Source organism: Acanthopagrus latus, chromosome 13 (assembly GCF_904848185.1).
Source record: "Acanthopagrus latus isolate v.2019 chromosome 13, fAcaLat1.1, whole genome shotgun sequence".
Classification (NCBI taxonomy): domain Eukaryota; kingdom Metazoa; phylum Chordata; class Actinopteri; order Spariformes; family Sparidae; genus Acanthopagrus; species Acanthopagrus latus.
Window position 1 is genome coordinate 20,736,188 of NC_051051.1, and position 19,644 is coordinate 20,755,831.

The window sequence follows — 19,644 nt, forward strand, 5'->3', positions numbered from 1 at the left end:
AATCTGTGTTTTTGTATTACTCAAGTTTTTCTCGGACTCTCCTTTGCCTCTAAGCTGCCTGCCTCTGTGTCTTGCATTTGGGTCCTTTTTTTGATCAAACACATCAGGTTCAGACAAAGCCTACTTGATATACAGAAAAAGAGTATCCAGGTTAACTGAAATGTTGCCCTATATATGGGATTAAATATCATTTCAACAGCAATTAAGAAAAATGTGTTTGATAATGCAGGAAAAATCTGTATCGGGTGTGATCTTATCCACGTTTTGTGACTGTATTGAACTGTGTATGGAGTTAGAGGGACTTAAATGTTTAACCTTGACTGTGCAGAAATGCACCGTAGACTGAGTGTGCATGTGAGTGTGGTATATTAATTGAGCTTTTGTCAAGAACTTCATTAAATTTTGATTGTTCTGAACATTTCATTCTCTCAAACCCACTCAGTCCCTAAGTACTTTTAGGTTTAACTTCATTATCATGCACTCTCCCCTGAATGAAACTGCATTGACAGTGAGCTTTCAGTTACCATTAGAGGGAAGAAATTCAGTATGTGTCTGAGGTTTATAGTGAATTTGTATTAGTGGAATTACAGCAGAGTTGGTATTTCGTCTGTTGTTGTAGCTGTTTGGTTAGTTTCATTCAGCTTTTGTTATTAAAGGCCTGGTCAGAACAAAAAAAATGGCACAGCTAATTTCATCCAAGTGTCTTTTCAAAAGACATGTTCCTCGATCCTTGGTGAGGTAGTTTCTACCAACCTGCAGCTAGCGAGCTTAACAGCAAATTGCAAACCAGGACATGTCAGCAGTGGTCGATCACAAGCTTCTTGGCATTTTGCTCTTTGGATTAAACATTGATTCAATCAATGTAAATATGTGTTTAACAGGAAAAAAGCTCTCCAAGCGAACCAGCTTGCTACTACTTACTAACTGTCAACTATAAAGGTCATTAGTCTCCAGGGTAACGGACAACAAGTTCTCACAATTAATTCATAAGATAAAAAATCCAATCCAATATTTCTAAACCTGAGCTGTATATATTTACATTTTTTGCTGTGTTGGTGACTCATATTTAGCAAAAGTTTTGAAATAGGTCCAGCAGTTCGCCTCAGCCGGCAGCCGTGACAAGGCTGCAGCATAATCCTTTGGGGAAACACCGCCTGTCAAAGTTACGTCTACTTAAAGTGCTTGTTTGTGCCACTGACAGTCTGACGTTATTATAGGTCCGTCATAACATTACAGAAATGTTTTGTCAAATAATAAGATCCCTTTTTGTAACCAGAAACACAAGTCTTGTTCTTAAATCTTGCAAGGTGAGTTGTGACAGTTGTTGCCTGATCTGGACTGTCAAAATCAGTTAAATACTCTGCCGTGATTTTGGAAAATAAATTCTTGTTGGCATTTCCTCTGTTCAGACGGCGAGATTTCAAAGCAAGACTTCTCCTTGAAGGAGCCTTGTGTTTCTGGTTAAGAAACGGATTTTACTCTTTAACACAGAATGTCCATAGAAATCATTTTCTAGAATGTTGACAGATACAGAAAAACAACCTCAGTCTGCCAGTGGCAAAAACAAGAACTTTAAGTCAGGCTTCGGGTTATAATCTGATTTTTGTGTGTCTCTAGAGTAACGGTCTGGGCTGTACCCTGCAGCGGCCATTTTGCTGCTACTGCATTCTACTACTTTCTGTTCAATATGTTTTATAAAGACAAAACTGGCCGGTGATACATGCAGTGGCTTTGCGTTATATTGTAAGTGCAGTCAGCGTCACTCTCATTCCCAACAGAGTATGGTGAGTGGTTCTTTTGGGATATGTGTATATCATTAACGTAAATAATACTGACTATATTATAAAATGCATTATTTGTGATTCAAATAATGCTTGTTGGTGATGTTTTAGCGACCACCGCGGATGTGTTATTTTACTGCTTTCGTGGGAGCTCAGCTAACATTTCCCACGTAACTCAAACCCTGCTTTTAGTGGACGTAACTTCGGACAGTCGGAGTTGCTCCAAAGAAAGCTGGATTCTCTGTGTGTGTCCTTTGCCTCAAAGGTCAGCGAGTGTTGACGAGAACGCTGAGGGCACAAAGTTCCAAGTCAAAGTTCATTAAAGTTGAATTCATTATTTATTGATTTCACAGAAAGATGTTGTGACCAGGACTTAACACTGTCTGTGAGTCAAACCTAAAGACACAGATGCTGATGTCTGTGAAATGCACTCAACCCAATTTCTTCACAGAACCATTTTGAGTCATTACAAACCTCCTTATCTCCTCACACATCACATCTTGCTGTACATGTATGTGCTTCTAACAATAGCCTTTACAAAATGACTAAATCAAATATAACTTGGTTGCGTTTTTTTATTCACTAAAAATAAATAAGTCCAGGTCAGCAGCCTTCCTGTACAGTAATTGTATAAAAATCTTTTAAAACTGCTGAGTCAGAAGAGCCCTGTTTAGCGTTCCTCTCCTCCTGTCAGCGAGGACACAAATGGTGTCCTGACGAAAATGAAAAGGACGCTCCTCCTGCTTTTTCTCCTCTTGACTTCTTCCAGTTTTCAGTCTGCATGACTGACATCAGCACAGACCAAAACATATAATCTGTGTGACCCAGTTTCCATGGCAATGCACGCTGGCTGTCGCTGCAGCGGCACACAGGCAGAAGGAGGTTACTCCATCCAGAGCCTCAGCCTGCTGTGTGAGGGGGATAACAGTGGCTGGGGAGTCGACTCACTAAATCCTGAGGCTCTGCATCTGATATCATCTGCCACTGAAACATACATACAGCACCGGCTTATACAAGAAGACTAAAGAGTGGAGTGGAGCAACGACTGATGACTACTGACAAACTGTTATTTACTAAATTATTTAGTTAAAAGAAGCCATCAAACTCTCTTTCCGAAGGGACATTTGGCACTGAAAGCTGAGATTTTTTTAAGGTGCAGGAACTGCTGCAAATATACTGTGCATCCAGTTTTTAAAATGACCTATTGTATGGAAGCATGGAGTTTGGTAAACTGACAACAGTGTTTCACTGATTGACCAAGAACAGAGATTTTGTTTTTGCAGTCCATTGTCCAATCCTGTCCTTTCAAGTGTCTCATATTCAGATCAAATCGAGATGACATTCAATAGGTACATTTTTAAGAACAGAAGAGGTTTGAAAGCAGTGGCTGAAACGGAAGCTTGGAAACAATCAGTCATCATCTGATGACGATTTTGCTTTTTGTTGGCTTTTATTCAAAGCAACAAAATGTAACTTCTTGTAGGCCATTAATTACTGACGCTGGACGCTACCCCAAAGAGTCAGTATTTGACCAAGTGGGGATGAGACTCAACAATCAGCTATCTTTTTTTGATAGATCATTTACGGGAGGATATGCGATTAAACAACTAACTCACACTAACTCGATCCTCACGTCTCAAGTCACTCGACTATAAATAAAGACTGGCACACAGAAGAGGAAGTCCTGACCTGAATTTCCAATATCGATTACCTGGATAATGGCTGGCTAACCTGGACGCCCCAAAACATTGACAGTTGCCCCAGAGGCTAAATCATCATCAGATAATGGGTTGTCTGAACAGATCATAAATATGATTTTGGTATTTGTTGTTTTTCTTGGCTACATGTAAAACAGTGTGAGCACCACTCCAGTCCAGAGAATGATGGTAATGCATATGAAGCCCTTTGGTAACTGCCCAAAACTGCAGAAGAAGGACTTTTACAATCAAGCAGTACAGTTACAACATTAACAACTGAGACCAAAGGTATTTAAACTTCACTCTCAGCTGTCCCTCGCCGACACAGCTTATTCAATGGTTGAACTGATCAGGGATCAGATAAATGCTCTGACAGCTTGGTTCACCTTCTGCATGATCACATGTGTTGAAATGGCAAGTAGCATTTAAATGTGTTTGGAGACATTAACACTAAGCTAATTGGAGATCTGACTTAGACCGATCATACATAACATTATGACCACACACAGGTGAAGTGAATAACACTGATTAGCTGTTCATCATGGCACCTGTGGGATATATTAGGCAGCAAGTCATGTTGTCCTCAAAGTTGGTGGTGTTGGAAGCAGGAAAAAATGGGCCAGCATAAGGATTTGAGCAAGTTTGACGAGGGCCAAATTGTGATGGCTAGACAACTAGATCCGAGCAAAACTCCACAACTGCAGCTCTTGTGGGGTGTTCCCAGTCTGCAGTGGTCAGTATCTATCGAAAGTGGTCCAAGGAAGGAATAGTAGTGAACAGGCAATTGATGCCTGACATGGGGAGCAAAGGCCGGACAATGCGGTACAATCCAACAGACGAGCTACTGATGCTCAAATTGCTGAAGAAGTTAATGCTGGTTCTGACAGAAAGGTGTCAGAATACAATGTGCATCGCAGTTTGTTGTGTATTAGGCAGGTCAGGTCAGTCAGGGTGCCCATGCTGATGCCCGGCCACCACTGATAGAGCCAACAATAGGCAAGTGAGCATCAGAACTGGACCACATAGCAGTGGAAGAAGGTGGCCTGGTCTGATGAATCACGTTTTCTTTTACATCACACGGATGGCCGGGTGCATGTGCATCGCTTACCTGGGGAACACATGGCACCAGGATGCACTATGGGAAGAAGGCAAGCCAGCGGAGATGGTGTGATGCTTTGGGCAATGTTCTGCTAGGAAACATTGGATGCTGCCATCCATGTGGATGTTACTTTGACATGGACCACCTACCTAAGCATTGTTGCAGACCATGTACACCCTTTCATGGGAACGGTATTCCCTGATTACTGTGGCCTCTTTCAGCAGGATAATGTGCTGTGCCACAAAGCACAACTGGTTCAGGAATGGTTTGAGGAGCACAACAACAATTTTGAGGTGTTGACTTCTAAATTCCCCAGATCTCAATCCAATTGAGCATCTGTGGGATGTGCTGGACAAACAAGTCCAATCCATGGAGGCCACACCTCGCACCTTACAGGATTTCATGGATCTGCTATCTTAGCGCCAGATACCACAGCACACCTTCAGGGGTCTAACGGAGTCCATGTCTGGACAAGGTCAGGGCTGTTTAGGCAGCAAAAGGGGGACCAACTCAATATTAGACAGGTGGTCATAATGTTATGCCTGATCGGTATATAATCCATGAAAATCAAAGCTGGCCCAATTCCATTCTGTCAAATCTCATCAGAAAAACTCAATCGATAAATACATGTTTTTTTTCCTCTTAATTGCAGTGTTGGTTATACATCTACATTGTTTTGGTGTGAGTTGCAGAGTTTTTTTAAAAACTCTGCAGAATACATTTAGGCTTGGGCGAAATGCTAGCTAACTCAGCTGACAAAGCTAGCTAAAAGAGTTCCTGCTCACAATAAGGTCTGTAGATTATCTTGAGTAACCGGGTCATCATTTCTGGAAAGAGACATTTCTGTTAAGATTCTTAAATATATTTTGGAGGATTTTAGCGCCAAAAGGAGTGCCGTCTACTTCCATTATATTAAGACTCGGCCTCACACACCAAAACAATCTGGATGGAAAAAAACAACACTGCAGGTAAGAGGATAAATACACGTTTTTGATTTTGAGATGAAATTTCCCTGTAAGACCAATCTGATCATAACCTTTAAATTAAAAACATTATCACAAATTAGCATTTTGTCCCAGCCGCTTGGGAACCCAAACACCAGAGTTTCCTGCATTATAACTGTGTCAAGAACTAACCTCCATACAGAACTACTGTATTCGTGTTTTAAGTGTTGGGGCCTGAAAGTCGTCACAAGTCTCTATCAGCCATCAGCAGCCTCAAACCATCAATATCCATCAGATCTTATCAGCTGAAAGTCTTTCACCGCGCACACAGCGACTTACCCGAGGCCTCTTCCAGACTACACGCCCGATCCTGTTGCCCTGGATGAAGAGCGAGTCATCGATGGCGGGGAAGCGAGGGTCCTCAAAGAGTAGACCACTCTGCAAGCACTGTCGCTTCAGGGTGGAGTACTGCTGCCCCTCGAAGGCCTTCACTGAAGTGAACATACTGCAGCCCTGGAGGACACAACCATTAGGGGGGACACCAGTGAGACCGGAGCTGTTCAGTGCATATCACACACACAGGTATACATCATATCACCAACACTGTATTTCATCACAAAAACTGGTTTCTCTCCAACAAGTTACGTCCCGTGGCATTTCTGAACCCAATCTTCCTCCCGACACCTTGCTCTTCTTACTCACTCACGCACACACAAAGCTGACTGACAGCAGAATCCAGCAGACTTTAATACCTTAACAGTGAAAGCTCTCTGTGGAAACAGGAAGTCGATGCGCGCCGCTGCCTTGAGCACAGCCTGGATTCACTGGGTCAAAATGATTAATCTGTCAATTCACTGATATCCTCCGGGGCCTAATTATCACTGCTCTGCATTAAAGGAGCCACGGACACATTGATCAGGGCATGCAGCGGGGACTGGTGAGTCAGCGTGGAGGCAAAGTGAGACCCGAGATATTGAAGAGATGATCGATACAGAAACATTAGATGAACACAAACCTTTCCACCTTTTCGTCTAAATTACATTTTACAATTAAGGCTGCTTTACAGTAATGTGATGTAAATGTTCTGAGTTAACCAAACTTTTCTACTTATACTTACCTTTACCATCTAATCACCGAGTCATTTATCATCGTTACTGATGGTTATTGTAAAAAATCTTGTGTTAATATTTGTGACAGTACTTACAGTGTCTCTACAGTAATGATACCAAGGAATTTGGTAAAAAATATTGTAAAATTTGATTTTCTTCACCCAGTCCTACCCTTTATGAAGTGCTTCACAGGAGATTGTGATATCATTTTAAGGCCATTATCACTCAGTCCTACACCTGAATCTCTCACTGAACAGTTGGTTGAGTTGTATCATGAGTAATGTAGGCACTAGGTTTCGATAAGAAAAAAAGAATGCATAGATAAGGCATTGAAAAGATACATGCTTTCTGTTTTTGCAAAGTACAAGTATTGGCTGCTGGAATGACGTATGTTTGTAGCTAGCTCGGAAGTTTGCACCGCCCTGGTTCCTTCCCCCAAAAGCCTATGAAGGTTTGGAATTGGATTTTGGAGTTTGGCTGAGAATAATCTCTGTGTGAGACACAAGTTTAGGATACACAAACATAAAAAATTTTGTTCGGCAAAATAATCTTCATAGATGAACACTACTTTTGTGTAAAAAGTAAAAAGCTAATGTTCGGTCACCAGCACAAAGCTTCCTATTACACTATACTGTACTCACTGTATTATAAATTGATTAATCTAAAAGCTGTAAAGTCAGAGATAGAATAGTTTATAACTAAAGTCGGCCTGTAATGACGGGCTAGTGAGTAGACGAGTCTCCGTGTTCCCTGACAACCTCTGTAGTCTATTTAGCCTCTTGTTGGCAACCACCCTTTTTAAGGCACCTAAAGGCTTCAAAATGTATTTTCCAATGTATTTTGTGTTGCAGACCTTAATTCAGGCATTTAACCAAAAAAGTCAATAAAAAACTTCAATTGCAAACTGATTTCCATGTTTAAGGACTCATTCCTGTGGCACTCTATAAATAGTTAAAATAATGCAATCTTGGCATTTGCTTCAAAAGGTCAAAGCTTTTGTCAGTCCAAACGTTAATGGGAATATTGATTAGTGTAGCTTTAAAAAGTTATTCCTGAGAACAAACTACGCTTCACGACCATCAGTCAGATATCTGAAGGTCAAGACAGCTGGTCTTGATTTATGAACAATCAACGATCAATTATTAAAAAAACATCTATTGTTAAAAGAGGAATATGCTCATTAGTTGCAGGTGACTGTGTGTTCACACTGTGAGCACCATAATCAACGAGCCTCAACGTGTGGACAGTCGATATGTTTTCAGACGAGAAAGATTATTCATGGCTGAACTTTTCATGGTCATCAATTTGAATACCATTTCATTTCATAATCATTACTTCTGCAGGCTAGAACTATCGACAATGGATCAGAGATTTATTACAGGCACTCAAAGTCTCTCGGGTCAGTGAACGCCTCAACAACGGTGTTACAGGCATGGCTGCAGTCGGCTCACTAAATGTACTGTTTGTGTTTCTTGGCAGGGTTGGTGATATGATGTTACATGTGACAGAAATCCGTGAGCTACAGTTCCAGCTAATGATTAATCTGGTGAGCAATTTTTTCGACTGATTAATTGAGCAATTTCGTTTTGGTTTGTAAAATGTCCAAAAAAAAAACAAAACTGCAAAACATTTCTAAAGTTACCAACTTTCAAAAACATAACTATCGAGTTTGACTTGTATGTAGAAAGTTAATAGAGTGTGTACTTCATTTTTTTATTTTTATTAGCAGGAGTTTTTTCATTCCATATTTTCTATTATTTTATTTGTATTTTTCTCTTTTGTCTTGCTTTTATGCTGTTTTTACTTTCTTAACCGATCACTCAACCGCTGCTGTAACAGGTGAATTTCCCCAGTAAGGGATAAATAAAGTCATATCTTATCTATCCTATCTTGTGACCTCTTACAAGGAAACAATGTCTGCTTCCTTGTTCCCACTGCAGATTTACAGGCATCGGCCACAATGAGTCGGAAAATCCAAACAAAGTCCTGCACCACGCACCGCTGGTCTCCATTCCAGACAGATCTTCATTCTGTAATTATCTGGCATTTCAGTCAAAATAGAGTTGGCTGTAAAATCCCCCCTGAGGGCAGCAGGTCTGTATTGATCTGCATGTAATTGTGGATTTGTCAAGCTCTGATCTCTACCGCTGCTCAGGATTTAAAGTGTCCTCGACCTCATCTTCACCCCTCAAATTATGCATTCAACGCAGGCAAATCTCAGAACCAGAACAATTAATAACATCTTTGAGTCCTGAGACTTTTGTTCTCAACATGCCCGACCTGTGTTAACAGTCAGCTCATGTTCGCGTCAGAGCTGCTCACTGTTCAGCCTACGTACGGTCTTACTGTGATTAAGAGGAATCCTGTTAAAGCTCCTTAAACAGGTTACAGTGACATTGAAACATGGCTGCGAGTTAAAGCAACTCATTTACTTAATGACAGTCAATCACTCCCTGTGTGTGCGCCTGGAAATACAGGTAATTTAGACAGTGACAAGACTTCTACTCTCAAAAACTGAACTGAGCACAGATCAACTGAATGACAGTGGAAATGAGTACAACAGTTTTTCCTTACAGCACGTTTCACGAACAAACACTATATGAAGTAAAAAGTTCACTATGCGTGTCACCATGCTGCTGCCATGTCATCTCTGTTTGTGTCGGTGAACTCGGGTGGCGTTCATCTTGCCCGAGTTTCCGACTTGGAATTCCGACTTGTCGACACCTGTCGAAGGTCATTTTTTTTCCGAGGTCCGAGTACAATCAAACGCACCATTAATCATCCATTGTCACCCATGACGCTGCATGTCAGAGGCAAACTCACATTCAGGGCTAATGCTAATGGCTACAATAACAATTCCCTCCCTGCCTGACCATTTTTAAAGTCACGATGTTAAATGTACAGAAGCCAACGTCACTCTGCCTTCTGTTTCAGCTCCATTTTTAAGCCTCTATCAGCCAACGATGTGCCGATACCATCATTTTATGCACTGCAACAGAACACAACAACAATATGTCTCTGATAAATGAAGTTTTACATGTAACACATATGAATTCAAAAGAAAGAGCAGCATCCTCCAACTGCTTGAGGCAATTTAAGTGGCCTCTGCGCTGCAGCGGGGAGGCGGAGGAGAGATGTTGTAGGAGGCGTCGTTTCTCCCGAGCTTCCCAAACTCTTGTTGAGCTCGTCTAAGGACTAGAACGTGCCGAGAGAAAAGGGCACACATGTGAACGAGTGTAGATGCATATCATTTAAACCTGGAGTTAACATGTTACCTTATTTGGATAAGCTGAAAAGGCGTGTTGCTCTGAGTGTAGAAACCTGCAGATTGAACGGCAACCTGATCAACCGGAACACATCTGGAATTGGTCTGGTTCGCACTGCAGCTGGAGCTCGGTACAAAGACTGGGAAAGGGCTCGGTTTAAAATGTATATATCTATTTTGATGAATAATCAAAGCGATACTTTTGAAAGCCAAATAAGTGTCATATGTCGGACACTCCTGTCACTCTTCTTTCAAGCTTTTCTTTCAATTAAAACCATTAAAAATCAAAATAATAATGATAATACGGAAATAGGAATATGTCAACTTGGGGTTTGATAGCTTGTGTTCCTTTTTTCATAATTTTCTGACATATTATAGACCAAACAATCAGTCAGTTAATCAAAAAAGTGATATGTTGATACGTCAAAATGACAATAATCATTAGCTGCAGCCCTAGTGAAGTTAAAGCAATCTAAGTTAAACTCTTTACAGAGAAGGAGCCTACTCTAATGTAATTAATTAGCAAGCTGTCACAGAACCAAATTAAGTAACACAGCAGGCAACAACATAACACTGAAGAAAAAATACGTCTGATAAATCTAATAATGTAATCTTTATAAACATTCGATATCTGCTCCAACCTGCCTACAGCCAAGTAATAAAAAACAAATCCAGTTTAAGTCTCTTGATGCCACATTAGCTGCACGATCAAATAAAGCATTTTCTAATTGGTCTGAGTCGACCTCTTCACCTTCCGGCGGTGCTCAATGACATCTCATGTCTGGGGAAAATGAAGTGAACAGGAAATGGATGGACGCCAAATCAGGAGGACAACTTGAAATCTGACTACTGTAGCTTTCAAACACCATTAACCTGACGACATTCAGAGCTAACTTTTCCTGACATTCAGGGAGATCCGAGTCATTCAGGAGCCCTGTGTTGAATCCAAATGGAGCAGCATTTCTTACAGCTACACTTCCAGCTTAAAGGTGGAAATCTGACACATTTAAAACCACTCAAAAGTTTCCATCAATCTCTATGATCAAATATATATGTGAACATCGGCGTATTACTGATGGAGAAGGTCTTATTCTATGTTATTAACCTGATAATCCTTGACCCGAATTAAAGACAATTTACAGAAACTTTAGTTCAGAGGCATTAACAAGCAAGCTGACTCTTGAGTGAGTGGTAAAGTAAGTTCCTCGGGGAGTGAGGAGGTCGCAGTTGGAAGCCAAATCTGACAGATGGCCTGGTGTCTTGGCTCGTGACTCCAGTGGGGAAAACCATGCTGTCATCTGGCCTCTGCAGACGGCCAACAGAATTACCTGCAGAGTACGAATCCTGAGAAGCTGCAGCACTGGAGTCCGTCACTGCTGTGGCACAACAACAAGCACGGACCTGACTTAAAGCTGAGATGACTTTATGATAAAACACAATCAGTACTGTCACGGCCAACTCAGGGGCAGCAGAACAAGCTACAGACACAATATTTGGTGACGATTATTTACATTACTGATTATTCTGTTGAATGTTTTCAAATGCTCATCACAATTTCCCAGAGCCCAAACCGACATCTTCAATTAGCTTTCTTTGTCCAACCAACAGTCCAAAACCCACAGACTCTTCATTCACTGTCATAAATGACGAAGACAAGCAGAAAATCCTCACATTTAGAAGCTGGAGCCAGTTAAATGCTTGTCATTTTTGCTTGATTAAGCCACTGAAAGGACTGTTTACATTATCCACAATCTACTTATTCACCTAACACGGAGATTCACACGATCCATTATGTCATTTGCAATAAATTTTCCTTACTTTCAAAATACGGCTCAGGCAAATTTGCAACTTTTGCTACAAGTCTTTGAGTTTTTTAAACTGTTGCTTTGACAAAAAAACAACATGATGACATCACTTTGGGATATTGTGACGAGCATTTTTTTAAATTTTTTTTTTTACTTTTTATAGACAAAACACTTAACCGATCAATCGTGAAAATAATCAGCAGATTAATCAAAGTAAAATTAGACAGTTAGTTGCAGCCCTATTTTGAAATTCCCAGTCGACTCAAAATAGCCTCTGAATGTCTCCATTCGTGCCATTTCAACACAATTCGTCGTATCAAACCTGGCAATTGTTCCAATACTGACTTTTCTTTCCATCCAAGCTCCATTTTGGTCCCCACCGACTACTCAGAAAAACACCTGGCCCTTTAAACTGCTGACCGCCAAGATACCACCAACTTCCAACATGGCCGCCACGCTGATCATAGCCATTCTTAACAATGCTAATGGTGTGCCAGGCAGGAAGTCAGACACTGAAACAGCATATCCAGTCAATTTTCAAAATAAAGCGCCCTGTGCAGTCTCAGAATCCAGTGGAAATATAAACAATAAAAGCAATTAAAGCCGACAAAAAAAACCCCAAAACATTTAACTATGGAGCCTACTTGCCATAGCAGGTGACCTAAAATCAAGGAAAAATTACGATTCTGAAACAGTCCAGGTCAGATATGATGCCACATGGAGGACGGAACAAAGCTGAGTTGCAGGCCTGAGTTTAAAAAGACGTGACTAGCAGAATAAAAGTGGTAATGTTCCATTTCCTCACCAATTAGTTGCTAACTTGCTCAGCTACCTGCTGAAAACATAGCTTAAAATATGTACTGCATAACCATTTATCTGTTTAAACAACATTCTGTTTAATTCTCCCCGTGCAGGATATTTTCTGTATTTCCTGAATTACCAAGGAGGCTTTGTTCTCCTGTTCTGCACTGTTGTTCCTGTGATGATTAATTCATTTAGAGCCAATTATTTCTAAACTGTGTACACGTCGTACAAGCATCATGCAGCATCTTCGGATGTCATGCATCTCTGCTCGAATGAAAGTTACCCGTGCTTGGCGTTTCTGCTCCGTGTGGCGTCCATACTACTGAGTTCGCCTGTTGAATCATTAAAGAAACCCTGCCATCAACCGCTTCATTTCTCATTTGCATGCCAGACTCGGCTGAGCGTATACGATGTGATAAACGCCTGTAGCTCACACAAACTCAGGCATACGTTTCTAAACCGTGTCAACGTGTCAGAGGAAGAGGGACGTTCAGTGATATCACCTGATATCAGTTTGATTCTTAAACCAAAGCGCGAAACTCTCCGTGTGTGCACAGATGTTTTTAATGTGGAAATAAATACTGTCGGAAAGCAGACAGATGTTTGCGAAGACGTGATCAGTGATGATATAAGACTTCGGCTCTGCTACAAGTGGGGAGGCAAAACAGATGGCAAGTATTGAAAGGAAAAAGGTGGAAACTCAATAAAAAACGGCCTTCGCCACAGGAAGCGCAACTGCAACCGACCACAAGAGATAGGAGGGATTCTATTAGACGTAAAGTGGCTGAAAGCGGTCGGTTTGTTTATGACATATCTGAGATAATGGACAATAAAGACGGAAGGGAGACAAGATGGCTGGGAGAGTGGCGGTGCTGGCAAAGCGGCGTTCTCGTTATCCAAATTCAAGTAACTGAAAAAGAGTGACAGCGGCACCTAAAAGTCGGGCGCTACGGATCATTGCTGTCCTGATTATGTTTAAATTGACGTGTAAAACGCGCCGAATCATGAGAAATAATGTGTCGCAGAGGAGGAGAACATCGGCAGAGGACGAAATGACAGTTTAAAGAATTCATGACTGAAAGATGATGCGGTCCCCTCCGAACAATTGAGTCATGATTCAGAAATGACAGCTCCTGCAGCGGAGAGAGAGGGGTGAAAAGCTGGAGGGAGGGAGGGGGGGAAGCCGTTCAATCACTGATCAATACTCTTGAGGAGGAAACAAAGCGCCCCTTCCGACAGATGGGAACACCGTGGAGGGAATAATTCAGCGCGTGTGATGCAGCGTTTTAATCACCGGCTACATTTGAACTCCAACATGTTGCTGGAGGAGAACAAATAATTCATGAGGCTGACTCTCTCCTCACTTCTGACTGTGCTGGAGCATGTCCTCCAGTGCTCCACTGGTTGTTTACCGACCAGTGTCAGAAGCCCGTGATCTTGTGAAGTTTGAGATTTCAGCAGTGAGGCCGGAGCCGCCCTGACAAACCAATCCCAGTCCAGCTCTGATGATCTCGCAGCAAATTGAAGTAATACACCTGAAGAAATGGCTGAATACGAGCAACGGTCCAGACTGCAAATAGCTCCTGCCTCATTCTGCTATGCTAGCCTTACCGAGCAGGAGTTACTGCTAGTCAGCAGATGTCAACATTCATCGCACTCTGCTGCTGTAACACGGTCTTGCACAGCATACTGGCGAAAGTGCCTCAGCGTCACTGAGTTCTGATGGCAGAAATCTGGAAAACATGACAAGCCAAAAACGATGTCTGGCTAACAAGCACAGCTCGCTCTCTCTCCACAACAAAGGCTTACTGTGGTGACATGACAGGTATTGGTTCAGCAAGCAGCACCATGTAGGTGTACAGAAACTCAAATACGTGACAGGAGAACGCCAGCTGTAATCAAGAGTGAGCCCAAAGTGAGATCTGGCATTGCTGTAGGTTCAGGGGTCGTTTTCAGCTTAAAAAAAATGTATTTGTGGAAAAGAATCACTAGCTGAAGGGGACTGATCAGCAATACAAGAAAATATTCAGAGATACAGCAGGGCTGCAACCAGCAATCACTTTAATCAAGCTGTCTGTGACTTCTTGATTAATCATTGCTTGGTCTATAAAATGTCAGAAAATTGTAAAAAATAAATAAATAAATAAATAAAAAAATCAGTCAGTCTTTCCCAAAACCCACGATGACAACCAAAATAGTTGCTGGTTAATTTAATTGTAAATGACCGTAGCTATCGATTGTAAATTTATTTAGTTTCCTTTAGAAACTTAAGATTCTCGAAGGTTTATCTTTAAGAAATATCGACAACATTATGTGACAGTAAATATTATTTATCCAGCAGTCGACAGGAGCATCAAAGACAGGCTCAGGATGGTTCAACGACTGACGACTGTTTCAAAGGTTCCTGATGAGGCTCTTTCTCTTTTCATTAGTCGCTCCTCAACACTGTTTGCAAACCATAAATATAAATCATGTGCCGTGTTTTCCTCTGTTTTTTTTTTTTTTTGTCCTTTGGTGCCACTGGTCAGCAGGTGTCACTGATTGTTACCATGGAAACAAGGCTCATAGTTCAGAGTTAGCCTGGGGGCATCTGCTGGCTAACTTTCTAGGTTTAAAATGAGTCTGTTATCGTTGGGAATTGCTCTAACTTGTGACAATTGGTAAAATGAAAACTGGCCGAACACCCCGGACCAGTCTAAAATGTCTTTGTTAAACCCGTCCCAGGTCTTGATTGGCTGAACCAACCTGATGTGGCCAATCAGGTGAGAGCAGAGGACAGAAACGTGGAAAAGACAATGGCTGCTGGAAAAATCAAACTGTAGTATCTATTTTGGTTTCCAAGGAATAGCAAAACAAGGCAATCAAGGTAAACTCTACTTGTGCTGCAGTCTGTTTAGCAATGACGTCCTGGTTTTGTCTTATCTGATAAATCCAGCACAGCCCTTTTGTTACGGCTGACTGTTTGGCGTCACCTCACATGGCCTGCGTCTCACTCAAAAAGCTTAATGTGAACACGTTGCAGAGACTACAGCCAACACCCAGCTAGCTTGTGCGTGCTGCCCATGTGTGAGAGGAAATACCTCTCCATCGTACCAGGCAGCAGAAGTCTGTAATTTAAAAATGGGGGAACCTGGAGACTCAGGACTGCAGATATACAAACCGTTGTTATGACAAAGCCTAATATTTCTATATTTTGCAATTCTCACTACTATAGCCACCTATAACCAATAATGTGTGTGATATAAAGTTGTGAGTGGAACTGGTGAAGAGGCGGAGGTGGAAAATAAGGAGAAACCGCACTAAATGGATGGAATAATGGATGCAACGATAACAGGCTCAGGGGACTTCCCCTTTCTTCTCCTAATTCTCTTCACATGAACTGAAGAAGAGAAAGCGTCTATTACTTCCGCTTCTTCTTATTGTTTATTTCTCTCTTTATTGTGTGTGTCTACATGTTACTGTATGTTTTAGCATGTGCACAAGGCGAGCCAGGCCCCTGGTGGCATAAACAAAGTTGTCTAAATCTGAATCAGATCTCTTTCACCATCATTCTACACGCTCAGTTGGTCGAAAAGCCACCAATTAACTTTACTTACTTAAGTCTTCATACTTATCGTATAATACATGAGATTATTACTTTGGAGAAGACATTCACTGTTTTGGTTCTTCACGTGATTCATATTCAAAGTTCAATTCTGTTTAATAATTGCCATTTCAACGTTGGCCAAAATAATCATGACTATGATTGCGGCCACGATCGAGCAGCCCTGCTGAGGAGACTGCACCACTGACACTGACTTATCGCCAGTGACATAGCACCACGGACAGCATCTATCTAACACCCACACACACACACAGCAGAAACTGAGCAGCACCACGGACAGCTCCTGTGCTGCAACACTGGAGCAGCCGGCCTTTCCTTCGGACCGATCAGTCGGCCAGAAGAAGAGTCAAATCTGCTCGCATGTAGGGAGGCGGCATCACCGCAGAACAACAGCCTACACTTAAACAATTTCCTCCACACGTGTGCGCACACACACACACACACACACACACTCTCTCTCCAGCATCACAGAGGGGGAGCCTGTTACTTTAACTGTTTTATTCTGGGTATGATGTTGCCATGTTGTTGCTAGTTCCTCTGGGCTACTGAGTTTCTCTGGATGTGCCGCAGCAGCGTGCAGACACGAGTCAACCCAAGACTGAGAATCCACAACTGATATACCCATCTGTAGATGCACAGCAGTTAAACAGACTGATGCAAATGTTAAGAGTGTGTTATGACGTGTGGTAAGTACAGGAATGTTAGAGGTGATGGCAAATGAAAAGAGAAATGATTTCTCCAAGATTAGATTATAACTGTTCACAAAACTGTGCATTGCCTCATTAAGGTGGCCTGCAGGCAGCGGTAGATTCTGGCAGTGTTCTGGTCAGAGTTTAGGGAGGAGTGTGTTCAGGGGTTGGTGTTGGTGGTGGTGGGGGTGAGTCTGCTTCTGCTGACAGACTGATTACACCCGGTGAAGTGAACAGTGAGCAGTAATGCACCAGTATACCAGTGCGAGAGAGAGACAGAGTGGGAGAGAAGAGAGAGAGAAGGGAGGGAGGGGTGCGCCAGACCATCCCTCATCCATCCTCCACCACCCCCCCGCCCCTCCTGCATCAGGGAGGAGGGCTATCCCAGCTTCCCATCCTCCCAGCATCGTGATCTCCTCTCTGCAGTATCTTCTCCTGCTGCCAGCCACTATGGGCTTGGCCATGACATACGACACTTGCACTGAAAGTCTCTTTCCTCTGCTTGCGAGTGCACTCGGCCTGATTTCTTCACTTTGATTCCTGTTCCCCACAAATGCATTTGAATGGCATTCATCCCAGCCATCAGATCTCTGATTATCAAGAATATCAAGCGCTCGTTAGCGGAGTTACATTGACTCTTAGAGGCAGTGCTGCATCGACTTCTCTTGTGGTTCAACCACGTGGGATCTGGTTTCTTTTTCTTCTTCTTTTACTTGACAACAATGCAAACAATGCTAATATTCCAGTGAGACTATTAGGTTTCAAACTCAATTGTGCACTGTTGTTCAGGGGACCCAAATTTGATAAGAATTTAAAGATCTTTCATTTTTAGTATCAAATTGTATTGTGCACCGCTCTACTTTGGCTCTGTGGAGCTGAAAGCACTAAGAGTCAAATCCAGCCCCTGTTCAAAGTTCTCTGACAATCCGAGAGTGGTTTTAAGCCCCTTTCAACACCCGCCGGGGAACCTCAAGGCTCCACTTTTCACACCAACATACCTGGCAAGCAGCCTAAACGAAGGCTTCCTCATGGGAAGAGACTATTAATGTGCATTCACTCCCCTCTTGGTGCTCTGCTGAACAATACACTTCTTGAAATTATTAATTTATTGCCCCTCATGCGGAGGAAAACAGGCTCCACAGCGTCAGGCGGAGGCAACGGTGAAGGCAGGGGCGTCCGAAACGTGACAGAAAACACAAAACAAGTCCGTTCGATGTCGGCGGACAACAAAAAAAACTTGCGACGGGAGGCATTATTGATCATTAATATGACCGGTCCGTCAGACAAGTCTTGTTCTTCTGTCACCAAACTATGAGCTTGAGGATGTCACTGCTCTTGAATGCCCCACTGATGTTATTCTCAGACAGATATGGCTCCCATACAGATGTCCAGCAACTGTGGCTTTATCTTAGTTGTGCGAGATATATTATGAAAACCGAATCAACACTTTAAATGCTGTAGTTAACCGCTCCAGCTTTGGCAAACCCAATTAAAGCTCGCGCATTCTTCTGTGGACGGAAACAGGCTCAGCACACACACACACACACACACACACACACACACACACACACACACACACACACACACACAGAGTAAACAGCGGCTGTTGTATCTCGTATATGACGCTATTTTTGCGCCAAGTAAAAGCCCGTTTCACATAGCGGTGCTTTGATTAATATCCCCTCTCACCCCCCCCCCACCTTCACCTCGCGTTATCGGCTCAGCAACCCCGGACAGCGAGGCCATGTAAATCACAAGGCTACGGTAAGTAAGTAATAGGATCTCGGATCTCCTGAGACATAACAAGCGAATTCGTGCGGGCTCGCCGACCGCCGCCTCTCCATCTCCGGCATCCCTCTTCAAAGCACCTGCCTGCCCGCCCGCCGGGGGAAGCAGTACAAACCGGTTTCACGGCGAGGTTACCTGAAGTGAGCCCTCTCCCGTGGCAACGTGGTTCTCTCTCGGGTCCTCCTCCGGGGGTCCAGCCGGTCCGGCTCTCACTCTCCTGGGGCTGCTGGGATTCCTCACCACGCTCTCCTCCTGGTCCGCTGGCGGAGCTCCTCTCTCCTCCTCTCCTCACCCGAGCAGCGTCAAGCCCCCGCGTGGCGCGCGGCACCACAACAGGAAGTCATACACTCGTGGCTTCAAAATAAAATCATTGCGTTTGTGAAACTTGGGTGTTGGCGAATGGCTTTCAGTTACTACTAATTTTCTGCGATTAAAATGATTCACTTACGAATTCCATCATAATGATCAACACACAAGTCGCTCACCTGACCGAGATTTTCTCAGGTCTACCGGCTAGCTTCTTCAAGCTAATGGCTCTAACATTTTTGATTTACTTCTCTTTTGTCTTCAGGAAAAAAAGCACCAAAACGGTTCAAACCATAAATGTCACTTAGAGTCTCTTAGAAATGATGGTTGCTAACAAGAAGCTAAATGAGATGAACACAAGGACTCACATACTCACACATTTTAAAGGCCAACTTAAGTTATAACTGGTGGTGAATGGAGAGAGAGAAATACTTTTTTGATCCCATGGGAATGATGGGTAATGTTTGTAAGTTTAAAAAGATCATTTTTGTGCTGATGTCAGTGTTTTCTTTGATCAATAAATATCCTTTTGGCAAACACGTTTTATTTTGAAGGTATGAACAGGAAGTGTTTATACTAATCAGTTACCTGACAGTGGTCCTCAAGCTCAACCGCGAGAGGAGGTTGCGCGCGGACAGGAGGGGGTATGAGCAGGAGGGATGTAGGCGATGGGCGGGTGGGGGGGGGTGCTGCAGACTGGGCATGCGCACAGCTAACAGGCCTGCTGTAATCCCCTTTGTCACAAATAACTAG

The 19,644-nt window shown here is 42.7% G+C and overlaps 1 protein-coding gene across 1 annotated transcript in view; it reads right to left on the reverse strand.

The window, feature by feature from the left end:
* Window positions 1–19,393, reverse strand: part of capn5b (calpain 5b) — a 66,376-nt gene extending 46,983 nt beyond the window's left edge. The window contains exons 1-3 of the mRNA XM_037119168.1: window positions 19,268–19,393; window positions 18,721–18,939; window positions 5,861–6,034 (exon numbers count right to left, since the gene is read on the reverse strand). Coding sequence (XP_036975063.1) covers window positions 5,861–6,025 — 165 coding nt within the window. The 5' untranslated portion in view covers window positions 6,026–6,034; window positions 18,721–18,939; window positions 19,268–19,393. The remainder of the gene's footprint in view (window positions 1–5,860; window positions 6,035–18,720; window positions 18,940–19,267) is intronic.
* Between the last annotated feature and the right edge of the window lie 251 nt (window positions 19,394–19,644).